We start from the raw sequence: 15703 nt of genomic DNA, 5'->3' as shown, positions 1-15703 counted from the left end.
AGGGACTCTTAATTAGGGAGTGTAGTGATAAAACAAGGGGTAATGGCTTCAAACTGAAAGAGGGTGGATTTAGATATTAGGAAGAAATTCTTTACTCTCAGGGTGGTGAGACACTGGAACAGGTTGCCCAGAGAGGTTGTGGAGGCCCCATCCCTGGAAGTGTTCAAGGCAAGGCTGGATGAGGCTTTGAGCAACCTGGTCTCGTGGAAGGTGTCCCTGCCCGTGGCAGGAGGGTTGGAACTAGATTATCTTTAAGGTCCCTTCCAACCCAAAATGTTCTGCGATTCTATTATATGTTTCTGCAGTCCAATGCTTTACTAGGAATCTTAAAAACAATAATAGCAAGATACGGCACAAACTAAGTATTGCAGAACTTAAAATTTTAATAATATTAAGAACCTTCTAACAAAATCCTGATTGGAGAGCATGCAAATTGAAAGAGTTCAGAGGAGAAAGAAGAATACATCTCTGGTGATTTCATTGTTTTCCAGTCTTGAGGATTCTGTCAGATCACTTTTAAATCTCCCTTCCAAAAAGCTCATCTCAATTCTCATCCCTACAGAATTCCTCAGTTTTCCTGTAAAAATATTTAGACTTTTTTGTCTTTAAAGTCAAACAGTGTATTTATGTATATATGTATGATTTAGAATCTAAAATGCAATTCAGGAAACAAAAGCTATGAGATGCAGCACATTATCTTCATTATTCTACATGACCTCATCCTCTTCAAAACAATAATAGCCTTCCGGCTGTACTGTAACCAGGACTGTGCACAGTACTCCAAACAGTTGGACAAGTGCTCTTTGCAGTAGCTGTGCTGGAACTGAATAGTATCTTGTTTGACTTCCCTCCACTCCTTTTTTCAGCCTGGTTTCCTAAGGAAATCGGACTTATGCAATCACTCGGGGAGGGAGGGAAGTGTACGCATATGTATATACGCACGTGGATGTCTGCCCGTCTGACCTCACTAATACCTTTTGAGCCCATTGGCCAGTTTCAATCACATTCAAGAAGAGTAGAGATATCAGACATTTAGGTTCTTGAAAGTTTTATGAGAGCAGGCTGCAGAGCACGGAAAAGTGTCTCCACAGAGAGAGACACTGCATGTGTTCTTAGACATCAGTAAACTCACAGGGGAAAGAACCATTCTGCTCCTTTCCTGCCTGCAGGAAAATCTTCAGTCAGAGGTCACAGTCAAAGACAACCAGGTTTCTTGTGTTCAACTGTTCATAAAATAGCTTAAGTTGAATTCATCACTGTTTTTAAAGTGGAACAGAGCTGATGTGTTCCATGTCATCTTCTTCTTGGTCTAGCATAGACCATGTGTGTCAGGTAGTTGCGCTACATGACATGCTCCCTGGCTCAGTCCCTTTCTACCAAGACCACTTATTTTAAAATATCAGAGTCATACCACATGCATGGCAGCATTCTGCCCCTCTCAAACACAAGGAAAATAAAAAATGGAAGAGCTTTGGATTCCCTTCAGGCCTCAAAACTAAACAAGTATATGGTCCTGTAACATAATCAACTATTGAATAAAGTTTCAAAAAGGCAATGCAGCAAATACATAGTTATCTTTATTTACCTCTACGGTAGAACAAAACAAGTACTAGCACAATAGCCTGCGAGCGTGGTAAAGACAGCTGCAAGGCAATAAGACAAATAATGAGGTTTCAGCTGACATCTCTATAGTTCTTCTCACATTCCCCCAAAATACATACATGTGTGAACTATGTACTATTCACCTGTATGCAAAAAGCCACCGTGTTAGTACACTAACAAATAAAAATACAAGTTTAGGAAGACTTTAAGATTTAAGAAACTGTCACAAAAAGAAGAAAAAAGAATCTAAAACAAATAACCACAGCTGATCGAAGCCACCCTAAGCATCAAAGCATTAGGCGAGCAAAAAAAAAGTTTCTGATAAAAAAAAAAAAAAAAAAGAAAGATGTATTTCAGCCCTGACACGCTCCACTTGGAGATTCCACGACGAAACCGAACCCCAGCACATTTCCCGGCGGGACGCCGGAGCTGAGGGCTGGCTGGAGGGCAGGAGCAACCCGATCCCGGGAGGTTCCAGCCCGAAGCCCCGGCCGCTCCGCGGACGCCGCAGCCCCGGGGGCGCCCACCCGGCGGGGCGCGGTCTGTCAGTGAAACGGCTCGGTGAGGGGGAGGCGGCGGCGACAGGCTCGGGGTGAGACACCCGAGGGGAAGCCGGGCCGCGTCCCTATGAACGGGGAGTTTCTGCCATGCGAAACGCTCCTTTCTCCTCTCACAACGCGCCTCAGCGGCCCGGGCCGGCCAGCGGCCCCCGCTGCCGCCGGGCTCCCCGTCCAGCGCGGGGAGGGCACTAGCCGAGTCCCGCACCGAGAGGCCGAGCGACTGCTCTCGCCTCCCGACACCGGGCGAGCGCGGCCCCGCGCCCTCCCCCTGCGTTTGGGCTCGGTAGGAGCCGGCCAAGGTTTCGCCGGCAGCGGCAGAGTCTCGCTACGGAGCGCCCTTTACGGATACGGAGCGCCTCAGTGCCCCCTCTATTCCGTCCTCCGCGCTCGCCGGTCATTGCCCCCGTTACAGCGCCAGCCCTCCGCAGCAAGGAGCACACGTTTCCTCTCCGGCTTCTCGCCCGCCTTGCCAATGAGCCACGGCCGGGGGAAGGAGGCACCCGCTATCAAAGAGGGATCAAAGCCACGGAATTGGCCCGCCTGTGCCAGATCTGACAGGGGATGCGGAAAGAAGCGATACGTTTCACCCTCTTCGGTCCTCCACCGCCCTTCCGATACAATAATGCTTCCTTACCGCTACTTCCAAGTAAGTAGGGGGGAAAGTCTCCATCCCCCTACGTCTCATTCCTGAGCAAATTAAGCATGCACCAAGCAAAAGGCTGACACACGTATCCGTAGACTTGTCTGATCCCAAAATGATGCCGAAATCCCCGAGGCGTTGACAGCCAGCTCCCACAAAGAGCACTCAGTTACATCGAGCATCCCCTTTGTCCGTGCATCCTCAATACACACCCGGCCGCTCCTCCATGCGTCCACGCACGCCCCACGTATACGGCCCCTTTGTGCCTTCGCCTCCCCCCCACTCACAAAGAAATGCCCCTTCCTCAAGGCATGCACCCAGCCTCGGACACAGCCCTCCGCTTCCCCCCGAGACACGCGCGACCCGCCGCCGGGCACAGCGCTCCGGTACCTACTTGTGTTCAAGAAACAGTCCGTAAACCTCCTAAAGCAGCTTGCAGAATTAGATCCATCTTCCATGTCTGGCCCTAGGAGCAGGGGAGACGAGAAGGAGAAGAAGGCGCCTCTCTGCCGCTGCTGCCGCCTAGGAGTCCTGCTCCCGCCGGGGCCGTCGCCTCCTCGGATCCCGTCGCCGCGGGCTGCTGCTGCTGCAGCACCGAGGGAATTGCAGGACCACGGGCGAGAGGCGGCTGGAGAGAGGAGGAGCCGGGAGTGGTGCTGCCGGGGGCCGCCGGCCGCGGAACGGAGCAGCAAGCCCTGGATGGAGGAAGAACAGAAGAGTCTCCTCCTGCCGCTGCCGCCTGGATGGGCGATCAAGTGAGCTGCTGCTGCTGCTGCTCCGCCAACATCTCTTCCTCCTCCTCCTCCTCCTCCTGCCGCTCTCGCTGCCTCTCCTCCTCCTTCCCTCCCTTGGAGACTTGTGAGGTTAAAGGAAGACGAGGAGGGGAAACGAGGAGGCGGCGGCAAGAAGTAAAAAGAAGATGGAGAAGCGGAGGAAAAGGAGGGGACTGGAGCGAGGAAAGGAGCCGCTGCCGCTCTGGGGACGATGCTGGCGGAGGCGGCAGAGGAGGCTGTCCCTGCAGCGCGGCTCCTGCTGCTGCTGGTGGTTGTTAGGAGGAGAGAGAGGGAGCTGCAGGCAGCCGAGCCGCCTCCAGGAGCGGGGGGAGGAGGAGGAGACCCGCCGCTGCCTCCACCTCCGCCGCTCTGGCCATGGGAGTGGAGCGGGCGGCTGCCGGAGCCGGGCTTTTCCCCGGGTGCTGCAGCCAGGGGGGCCGAGGGGCGGGATAAAATCCGCTTCTCCGGGTTGGACATGCTTCCGCTCTTCCCTCCCTTTCGCAGTAGTTTAAGGCAGGACGTCTAGGAGAGATACTGGAGTAAAGCGAAAGGGGAAGCCGAAAAAGGACGGAGCCAAACGAGGGGCAACCGCGGTGCCGTCCTTCGTTCCCTCCAGCAACCCCCGGGCAGTATTTCCTCTGCACCCCGGCTCCCCGCCCTCATAAAATCCTCACATTTCCGTTCCCCCTTTAGGCCGGAGGGGACAGGGCGCTACCGACCGCCAAGCGGTTCCTATCCCCTTTTAAAGTCCGCTTTTCCTCATGCTCCCACCTCGCATTCAAAGCAAGAAAACGGCAGCAACCTGTATTTTCTTCGAGCGAGGCAAATATTGCCCCGTATGTGCGTGCGCGTCTGCAAAGAAGCAGATAAAATCACTGCAGTGCCGCTTCCAATACCAGCCCCGGCCGCCAGAAAACGCCCACTGGCGGAGCCAGCGCTTCCCAGGCTGCCTCCCTGCCTCATTACCAGGCGCGCACACAGGAGCTACAGCACAGCGGTTACCTAAAGGGAACGCAGGGGAGAGACACGAGAAAAAGATCCTCCCTATGCGGCCTCGTTATTTTAAACACATATTTCCAGCCACCGAGATCAAAAGGCAGACGCCCTGCGGCGCCCGGGCTGAAGACGCCAGAGAGCTGCCCCTCCGTTTCTGTAGGGCATCAAACCAAACCCCGTTCCTATACGGAGATGCACAGTCCCTCCCCGATGCCCCCCCGCATCACACGTGTTTGCTTCAGCCCCCCCTCCGCCCGCCCCCCCCTCCCCCGGTCTCTCCCTGGCACACCTGCAGTCACCTACCCCTCAGCTCCTGAGCCAGTCCGGCTCCCCGAGGGGCTACCTCATCCCTGGCCGCAGGTGCGGCGTGGCTCCAGGGCCGACACCGGCCTTGCTCCACAGGCACAGACGGCGTCACTCACCAGCGGAGCCTGTCGCTCCGGCCAGCCGCCACCCCGACTCCGTGGCGGGGTCCCCGGGCAGGCCGGGGTCCCGCCCCGCAGCCCCCAGGCGACGCCGCTCCCCTCCAAGCAGCGTCCCGCCACCGCCGCCGGCCCCTCGGCCGACGCCTCGCCACCCGCCCCGCCCCGCCCGCCCGGCCGCAGCCCGCCCGTCCCGGCGGCACGGCGCCTCGGCGGGCTGCGCTACGGCGTCCCTCAGCGGGGCAGCCGCCGGGGGAACGCCCGGCCAAAGGAAGCCCGAGGGCGGGCTCGGAACGGAGCGGGGCCGAGTGCTGCGCTGGAACCCCCCGCCCCACGTATTTCGTTTTCGCCCCGAACTCGCTCTGCCCTGGGCGCCAGCCGCCTCCGAGAGGCGGGCGGGGAGGTCCAAGCCCACCGGAGTTTACCTCCGACAGCGTTGAGGGTGTCCGGCATCTCCAACCAGCCGCGGGGCTCCCCTCAGCCCGGCCGGGGCGCTTCCTTTCGGGCCGGGCCGAGCGGGACGCGGCCGTTGGGGAGCCGTTGCCCCGCGCCGCCTGTCAGCTTAACGGAACCTGAGGGTAGGCGGCTGCCACCCTCCTCTCCCGGGACAGCCTTTCCCCTCGCCCCGCAGCCCTGTCAGCGCCGCTAACCGGCGAGGATCGTTCGTGACCCGGGCGGCTGGGAGAGCCCGTGCCGCCCCTGCCCTCTCCCTGAGGCGGCGGCGCTCACCTGGGCCGGGGGCCGCCCATGCCCTCGCCTCCCCTCGCCCGGCGGGCGGCTGCCGGGCAGCGGGGCTCTCCTCGCCCTCAGAGGGGACGCTGAGGAGCGCAGCCTACTTACTGCCCGAACGCCGGGCTGGCAGCACCCGCCTCCCTCGGGGCAGCCTCGGCGCCAGCCACCAGCGCGGGGGGGAAACCTCCGGGGCTCCGCTGCGGGGCCGGCCCACGCCGCAGTGCCGCCCCGCCTCGACGGGACGTTCCGGCCGAGGCTTCCTCAAATACCTGGACGGGGCGGAGGGAACCGCGCTCCTCAGGTAGACGGGGCCGGTTCCCCCCCGGCGCTGCCTCCCGCCAGCGGGCGGAGAAGCGGCCGCCGCGGCGATGCCAACCCGGCCGGGGCTACCGCCGTGCCCCCGGCGGCAGATTTTGTTGGGGAGCGGCGGGGGCGCCCGGCAGCGCTGCCCTGCGCGGGGCGGGGGTGTGGGGGGGCAGATGGAAGCAGGCACGGCGGAAACCGTTGCAGGTATTCGCGAGAAAGATGTTTCTTTTGCCGTCGCCAGCGGGGTACCCGAAACGCGGGAGATTCTGTTTTCCTCCTCTACCGTCCGGGAGACGAAACCTCCGCGCCGTCCGGGGTGGCTGCAGGTGCTGCCTCAGCCGGTCCGCCAACCCAGGGCTCTGCCGCAATCCGTATCCAACTACCGCGATCTTCCTATTGCCGCTCAAAATTGGGCTCTTTTCTTTGGAGTTTCGACTCCTGCTTGGAAAACAACGTAAACCTACGCTTTGGGGGTTTATTTTAAATCGTTCAAGTATTTTATATACATAGCATTTCAGGACTTCTTGTAATGGTAGAATACACGCTAACTCCTGTCAAAGTTACTGTCTTTATGTATCCCTTAATCCGGAAGGCTGCAAAATAAGACGTTCCTCTGAAAATAATAACGCTTTCAAATTAAAGTGCGTTTTCAGCCAGTTGTATGTTCTCTAACAGTGAGAAACAATCCACAGAGTCTGCAAAAGGTTTAAAATGCCAAAACAGATTAAAGACTCTCATTAAACAAACAAAAACCCCTTAAAACAAAACAAAACCAACTCGGGTCAGGTTTTACTAACCTGTTTTCATCTGCATGGTTCTTAAAACCTGCTGTTGACTAAAAATCCTGAACTAAAATACAGAAAACTGCATCTGCTTTTGTGATCCATTTTCTCCTAGAGTATTTGACTTTATCAAAAGAGTTTAAGAACTTCTATTTCATATGTCTGTTTGTGCAAGAATCTTTTAATTCCTTATGTCCAACCACTAGCTACTTTACATTCAGAGCTGTTCTCTCATAACTTCTGCAGGATGACTAGAGATCCAGCAAATATTTAAATTCTCTGAGAGAAAGCTTAGCTAATGGAAATAAAACTTTAGTGAATTGTGTTTTGTTGTTGCAGCCTATTTGTTTAACAATTAACAGCTTCTTATTAGAAAATCTCTTCTACTAAAATGCTTAAATTGAAAGAGATAATCAGACTGAAATGACTGACAAAAAGCAAGAGCTGTTCACCTGAAAAAATGAAAGTTGCTCTTTTAGACAGATCAGTCCCAAATTGTTCTGCCAATATCAAGAATAAATTACTGAAACTGTACATCGTCAATTTATAATTGTAGAAATCTTGTTTGACTATGCTAATTTATGCTAAAATCCTCAATTGTTGTTCATACAAACTACAGTTGTTCAAATATAACTGCCTGAAACTGGATATCTGTGTATTTATACAAGGAATGTGAATTGTTCATGTATAACTATGTATGTGTATATTCAACGAACCAGGCAAAATACATTTTGATTTGAAGAAACCATCAGATATTCTAGACAAGCAGCTCTCAGGTTAAGGGTTATTTACAAACTGTTCATTTGATTATTATTCATTAGCCATTGACAATTCATACCTGATTGGTCACTTGCTTCTTGGATGGGCAAGCAAAAACAATTGCAGAAGAAAAGTTAGATCACAGTGAAAATTAATTTTCAAGCTCTGTACATATATATTTGTAAAATATACAGATTTACGGACAAGTCAAATACGCTTGGTGGTCATCTCAATACCTAGGGATAAATCAGTGATGAATCACATGTGTTCGTTCCCCAATGTATCTGTCAACCTGGGTTTTCATCGCTCAGTCAGCATGACAATCTCCACTGCCACAGAGCGATGATGTCACTGATGCCACTGTGGGACTAACCACACACTCACGTCATTTACTGGAAAAGCCTCACCCACTCCAATAGGAATTTTTGATGTGAAACAGTGAGGTTTGCTACATCATCCCCCAAAAAGGATTTTAAAAACTTTGAAACACAAAGAAATGCAAATTAAAATACCCTGATGCATCCACTCGCATCAGGTGCAAGGGTTCTGGTATGAATGCACCGTGCGGTGCAACAGTGGGCGAAAGCCTTTGGTTGTATGTGCATGCGTAAATGCAATTTCACAAGAGTTCAGGAGTCAGAGTTCCCACTGAAGCCGTCAGGTCTAGCGTGCATCGTACTTACAGGAACAGGCCTGGCTTGAAAGCAGCAAATAAGCCTGTTTGGCAATAATGTGGCAATATTAATCAAAATACTTGAAGGAAAACATTGTGGGGGAAAAGTAGAATCAAGTTATAACAACGGTTGTTTGGTATTAAACACAGCTTAAAACCAAACACCTGTTCTTTCCCAATTCTGTCTGCTACATTTTAAGAACGACGGTGACTCATCTTTTATCTGGTCCCACTCTTTTTCTTGGTAAATCCTCTTATCTCACCCATCATCCTTATATCCTAAGATTCCCCTCTATGATGTATGATAAATTCCTTGAAAAAAATAAGGAATAAGACCAATTATGGGGAAAGGGAGTTTAGAAAAATGTAGAATGACGGCAGTAGAGGAGCTGACTGAACCAACCACCTGAACGTGGGTGAGGCAGGAGCAGCCACAATGAAATACAGAGAAGGCAACCTGCTGGAAAGGTGGGGCGGGGGGAGCAAAAGGATAAATGCAGCTAAAACCCTAGGTCTAGAGCTGAGCAAATACAGCCCCAAATTAAATCCCTTATGGAAAAGTCCTCTGCAAGTTAATAAAAATAACTGCATTTTTTTCTAGGGATTTTCTGCTGAATGATCTTACGGAATACAGCAATTATTACCCAGCTACTGAATTGCTATCACAAATTAGAAACCTACAGAAAAGACATTGTTTCCCAAAGCTTTATTCTATAAACCTTTAGAATAATTTATAGAGAACCCTATTTCGTAAGAGATTCTTCTTACAAAGGCTTATTCTCAAACACTATATGCATGCACGGAGTAAATTTGTTTAAAGGGTATATATATCAGCCATTTTCTTTGATTCCCACAAACACTCATACAAGCCACCTCTTTTCCACAAGAATATTAACTGCAAGTGTCGATAACATGCAAACACGTGCTAGCAGCCATCTTGAAAGTGGTTTTGGAAATTACCTAGTCCAGATGCAGAAGAAATACTGTGAGATCCAAAATGAACTGCAATTCGTTCAGCAAATCAAAACAACACTTTTTTTTTTTTTCTTTTTAAGAAGTCCAAGTCTGTTCAGAGATAACTGACATACAGAAAAAGAAAAAAAGTAAGTAAATACATTGTTTGCTTTCAGTAGTTTGTTCAGCTCTGGTTATGTCACTTTCTGCTCTGCAAGGTGACAGCTGAAAGGTTATGTGGCTGGAACTATAAATAATACAAGTTTCTCTAGAAATGCAACATTAGGTGATGTATGATGGTTGATACATTAATAAAGTTGTGAAGATCGTGTCATTTCCTGGCAATTTTTTCCTTTTAGAAAACACAAAATGACGCAAAGTTATTTTTTTAGGGGAAAAATGCAATTCTTTATGGGAAGAACATACCTCATGCAAAAGTGGGACTTTTTAAATCTGAACATTTTCAGGTAGACGTAATACGTTACCTTGTCAGAAAAAGCAAAATAGCTTTAATTTTAAAAGGAAATGCCAATGCATTTAAAGGGAACTATTTACATTTCACTTTCCTACCAATGTACTTGGGTTTGTTTCCTACAAAGGATTATGCAAGAAGCTAAAGGAAACCTTATGATGCCATCTACCATTTTGTGCTGTCCCGTGCAGCACAAAGATCAGATATTTATTGTTTTTTTTTAAAGCACAGTCAGAAAAGGAAATAGTTGTTTTGGCTTAAGTTACTTTTGTTAAAGCAAAGGCACACACCCCCACCCCAAAAGACTGTCCTCTAAATACATTAAAATACCAGTAGCAGCTGTCTTTACTGAGACGCTATATTATAAACCAAAAGCACTTTAAACACTGTTGATACAAAGACCATCTTTTGAATCATGTCCAGCACAACAGGATCCTGGCTTGGGACCAGGGCCTCTCAGGTAGTAATGAAACACAAACAGCAAACGACGTAACAGTTGGCATGGCAGGCAACAGCACTGTTGTTACCTAACACTATTGGAATAGCCATTTTTATTGCAACAAAAATAAATAGGATTATCAGGATTTTGTAATTTTATCTTTCTGTTTTCATAATGAAATCCTGAGTTAATTTATGACAGAAGAACATTGTTGTAATTTGCTATCTTCTAGAGACAAATAATCGAGTTATTTCAATTCTGCGCACAATTGGAACATAGAAATTCTAACCTTTACATGAACTAAAGTTGCTTTACATGTAACTGATTTAGGAAAAATCCAAAAGAAAAAGTTAATACTGACTTATCTTTTATTCCTTCACCATGAGTCGTGCATCTTGCTAGCATGTAGCACAGCCCATACACTGCCACTGTCACAACAGGGATGCCAGCTTTCCCCCCTAACTCTGCCTTGCAACCCCCTTCTTCACGTTCTCAAATTTTCAACGAGTAAAAACAAGCAGACTCTTCCCCAACACAGTCTGCACACTTCATGTGAAATCCTACTGCCCCATCACTGGCAAATTCTTTGATGGAACTTGCAACCTCAGCTCTGAGTTTAAGTGTAGGGCTTTGTTCTAGCCTAGACCTACAGATGAGTCCTCTTTGATATTACCAGCAGATGCAAAAATAAATTAAGGGACTGAGTCCAGCCTTTAGAATTATCTACAAAGAAACCAAATTTATGTTGAATTCAAGCATCTTGTTATGACTTCTCAGCATCGCTCAGAGGGAAACAGGTTTCTTTTTAAACAATGCTTCATCCTTTTCACTTTAATTCCTCCTTTGTTTTACGCTTTCTGACAACTCGCATTTCTCCCAGTTGCAGTCACTACCAAGTTACCCCCTGGGAAGAACAAGACTTTTACTCCTTCCCCATCTGTTAAAAAAGTGAATCCTGAAACCGGGGCTGTTGATAGTGAAATGCAGTCATTAGCCTTCAGAGTTAACACCCTGATGAGGCAAAAAGTGCAAAGAAATGCATACCTCTAGCAACCACGGGCTGTTTAACATGTTTTCTAAAACAATTAGGTTTCATTCCATGCCCTGTTTCTGCGTGGAAATATGTCTTTGCAATCCTGAAAACTAGAACACTTGGCCTTGAAATGAAAGCTTGAACTCTTCGAGTTTGTCACACAGCTCACAGCTCTCCTGTGTGGACTCTCAGACTGGTGCTATTGCAACACGCACTCATTCAACACCGCAGTCAAGCTGGTGAAATTGATAAAAGTTTATTATCTAAGTAACTTTTCTCTATCCCATCCTCATTTTAGACACTAGCAAACTCAACCCAGCTTATCTCCCTACAGCAGCACACATGCACACACTATGAACATTTACCTGCTGTCTTTATATCCCACCCTAGGACATACTTGCTATCTTTTTCTTTCCTGTTTTTCACATTTCTCCCTCTCTTTTTTCCCCTCTTTTTCTTTCTCTCCCTCTCTCTCACACACAGACAGTACTTCTCTAGCTGCAGAATCACCATAACAGTACAGATTTCCTTTGGAAAATAGTATCAACACGTGAAAAACAGCGTATAGAAGGCTGGGGTATTACTGCCATTATCCCTGAACAAATACTGTCTCACATACGCAACGCTAGACCATTGCAGACAAGCTTATTTGATTAAATACAATTCTTCTCCTCCAGAAATAAGACACCACTGCCGTGTACTTTTATCCATTCTCCTTTATCTGCCTGTCTACTTATCCCCCATTATCTCCTTTGCCATCAGCCAGCAGCCCCTGTTACTCTGACAGCTTTCTCTCCCTCATGCATGATCCATCCATCCTTCTCTCCGGTTCACCATTTCTCCCCACACTACCACATCTCAGCAAACATGCTTCAAGATGGCAGCCCCCCTGCTGTCTCAGCTGCAACAAGCTCTTCACTTGCTTTCCCTCCCCAGCATCCAAAGTCTTCACCCAGCAGAAGCACCTCCTCCTGCCCCTCCGCTGGCCAGGTCCCACGGACAGCCCTGGACGTCACTAGGGGAGGGGGATTCTTCTCAAATCTTGGGTCTAAATAAAGGGCAGCTGGTAAAGCAGAGGAAGAGAAAGGACAGAGACTGCTTGTGCTCCATCAGAAGCCTGGGGCTGCCTGTGGAGGGGGCTTTAGGATGGTAGAAATGAAGCAGCATTATCTCATCAGCCTGGCTACACAGACAGGGGGTTGGTTGCTCATCCCTCCTGCTCGACATGGGTTCCCTGAATCAATGACTGAGAGGCTGAGTTCAGTCCATGGAGCTCAAGCAGAATACACAGGACACATCCTACCCTCATGATAATACAGGATCAGCAGCTGCTCCAAAACAGCCAGAAATAAAATAAGCACAAGTCATTTCTTTATGAGTTTTCCTTAGAAAGAAAGTAAATTTATGTTGCAGAGGTATAACTCAGGACTCAGGCTAGGAAGCTTTGTATTCATGCTAGCTAAACAGGATGGGGAATTTAAAATATATTTATTATATAGAAAATATTTTTTATTATATTAATTTTTATTACATTATTTTTTATTATATTAATTGCTTTATCATATAGAAAAAAAATACAGAGCACTACACTGAAAAATACTGCAACCACATTTGGAAAGACAGACCTGAGTACCTAGCAGATTTTTGCAAACAGCTCATTTGAACTGATAATTTTTTTTCTTTTTCTCTGCAAATCTCCTGCACCTTTAGGACAAAAGCAGAAGAGAAAGCACAGTGTAACTAGCTTGAAGTAATCTCTGCAGCATCCTCAGCTCAGCTTTCCCTTGTTGGGTAGTCTGCAGAGATGTAAATGCTGCACCTGTGGGTCTGACTATTTTCAAGACAAAGCAGCAATGTGGCTCCCACCGAATCCTGTAACTCAGAATCCCTACACTGAGAAAGCTTCTGGCAAGCCCTCTAGTTTGTAGTTTCTAAGAGGAGAAAAAGTAAATCATACAGTAGACCCAACACCCAAGTTACATCAGACCATCTCTACTCTGATCTGGCTCACGTACAGTCAGATATAATTATCTATCATTACCTTTTTTTTTTTTTTAAGTACAGATTGACATCCAGACTAAACAAGCCATTAATGCAGGAGCAACTCCGGGTTTATTTCTGGAGAAAGGGTTCCTTTGTGAGACCGCAAACCTTCTATTTAACCTAAAGCTCTATGTGGGGTTTTTCACCCGTGGTTACCCTAACCTAAGTTGTGGTTTGACTGGATGTGGCTTCACTAAATAAAATCTAAAAGATTTTATTAGAACAGCAGAATTTTTGCTGCCAATAGCTTTCATTGCCTGTCAGCCCTTGTCCTGCACACGGCTTATCACAATACAGACCTTTTTTCTCACCTACAAAACTATCAGCGTTTAATGTCTAATTATTTTAGCTCCTTGGAGCTCCAAAATAACAGGCTACAGTTAACACAGCTTTAATTGATTGATGGGACGAGGCTTTAAATAAGGAGGAAAGGGAGCCACAGGAACCTTTAAAAGGGGAAGAAAACAAAAGTAAGACAACCCGGCAGAATTTTGGCATGAGGGGAAGCTTGGGGAAACAGCGTGTGCCACAGGAGGGGAACCCACCCCCCCACCGCCCCCTTGCCCACAAGCCGGGCTCTGGCTGCAGGCGCTGCCACGTGGAGCCCGTCACTCTCTTCCAGGTCAGTGGAGCTCTGAACCAGAGGCCTGTGAGGGATCCCCTGATCCCTGACGTCAGTCCCTACTAGCGTAGACTGGTCACACATACAAAAATCAGTTACGTTGCTTCCAGTACCTCAGTAAAAAGGTCATTCAGAATCTCACTCTTCCTCCTCCTAATTTCCAGCCAAAATAAATGTATGGCCATTTCTTTTGGACCAGCTTTTTCTTCTAGTTTTAAATATCTCTTCTGACTTCTTGACCTTTGATATTTAAAAGGAGCAGTAGTATCTTTCTCAAACTTCATTTTCCTTGACTAATTGAGGCACGCTCTTTTAGTTCTTTTGTATAACAGTAAGTCCAGTCTCCTGATGGATCACCTTCTCTACATCTTTTCCACTTGGAATTCATCTTTCCTCGGTGGCAGACAGACTCTTGCTAAGGTTTTACAGATGCCATAAACATTTGCCCAGTTCTTTTGGAGAAATTTTGCCTGAAATTTTGCCACAGTCAGAATATTGGGAGGAGGGAGGGGTCATTGTTACCCAAGTTATTTTGTGATGAATGCAGCCACGAGGACTTTCTTTCCTCTTGGTTATTTCCAATTGATGAGCTCAAAGACAAAATTCATATTCGTCCCTAGGTGAATGATTTTGCACTTTGTATTGCTACATTTCATCCGCCTTCCAATAACACAGACTTCAGACCTCTCTGAATCATCCCAAAATCTGCTCCAGTTCCCCTCTGTGCAGACAATGGCCTCTCAAATTTTATGAAGTCTGCTAACACACCCTTACTTGCACGCAGGAAAGAAAATATGAAACCAGTTCAGTCCCCAAACAAATTCTTGCTAAATTCAACTTGTAAACTTCCTTATGCCAGGGGGGCAATTGCCCTCCCTTTAGCTATATGCACTTCATTGTTCAGGTACATTCTACAGCACCCAATGCTTCTGCAGACTTCACAAATACTCAAGACATTGCCTGCCAGCTCTGCAAAAACATGGAAGTATTATTCACGTATGCTGCCTTACCAAGGAAAAAACACAGAAATTTAATTCCCCCCCCCCCCCCCCCCCCCCCCAAAGTTATGCAGGAAGTTTTAAAAAAGAGTTCTAAAAGACCGCTGAAAGAATGGCACAAAAGTATCCCGGTCCCCCCTTCTACTCCTCTGCCTGCAATATCACCCTCTGCTTTCTCATCCACCGCACGTATGAGGAAGGAGTCCAGGCTGGGGCTGGCTTGAGGCAGAGGCAAAGCAAGCAGATCCCGAAAGCCGCAGACTGCCAGAGGGCACCTGGCTGCCTGCGCTGCCCTTCCAGGAAGGCAAGCAGACGAGCTCCTCCAGCGGGGTAGCCACCCAGAGAGCACAGCTCCAGCCCTGCCTAAAAAGCCTCCTGCTGTCTCAGCCACCGAGGGTATGATCACAATGCATGGCTTGTCCTAGTGCCCGCTGTCCTGCTTTTTTAAGGAAAACAAATTTGTGCTGTCTTTTGTTTTCCCTCTTCCCATGGCCATTTTTCTTTGTTATACGTGACGCTAAACAGTTTTTAAAACAAACCCTCACATTCAACAGAAGTGTAATTTTTCAAAACTACACTCAGTGCTGAGATCAAACCATCCCTCCTCGACTGGGAACTACCAGCCCTCTATGCAAGTCTGCCCTACCAAACATTAAATTACTATGTATATAAATGACTTAATTTAATCTCAGAAGAAACTTAGCAGCAGTAACTGATCTGTTATTTGATACAAAACCTCTTGGTTTGTTTATTTGTTCATAGTGAGACGTAAAAAAGCCTCCACCTCCCCAGTTAGAAATACCTTCTTGTAAGAGAGAACTCGTTCTCTGTAATCAGATATCTGTCCTGGCCTGGGCGTAGAAGGAAGATTCCCACCTAGTCATTAGTGCATTGTCA

The 15703-nt window shown here is 48.1% G+C and overlaps 1 protein-coding gene across 2 annotated transcripts in view; it reads right to left on the bottom strand.

Moving 5' to 3' along the window:
* Window positions 1-4052, bottom strand: part of PDE10A (phosphodiesterase 10A) — a gene marked incomplete at its 5' end in the record, with an annotated part of 205720 nt that extends 201668 nt beyond the window's left edge. The window contains one exon of one of the 2 annotated variants that reach the window (XM_082480816.1): window positions 3180-4052. In XM_082480816.1, the coding sequence (XP_082336942.1) occupies window positions 3180-4052 (873 nt within the window). The remainder of the gene's footprint in view (window positions 1-3179) is intronic. The other variant, XM_082480817.1, reaches the window with a different exon arrangement.
* Between the last annotated feature and the right edge of the window lie 11651 nt (window positions 4053-15703).

Source organism: Vanellus vanellus (assembly GCF_965231255.1).
Source record: "Vanellus vanellus genome assembly, chromosome: 3".
NCBI lineage: Eukaryota > Metazoa > Chordata > Aves > Charadriiformes > Charadriidae > Vanellus > Vanellus vanellus.
The sequence above is the reverse complement of the archived record's forward strand: the minus strand, read 5'-3'. Positions and strand labels throughout refer to the sequence as shown.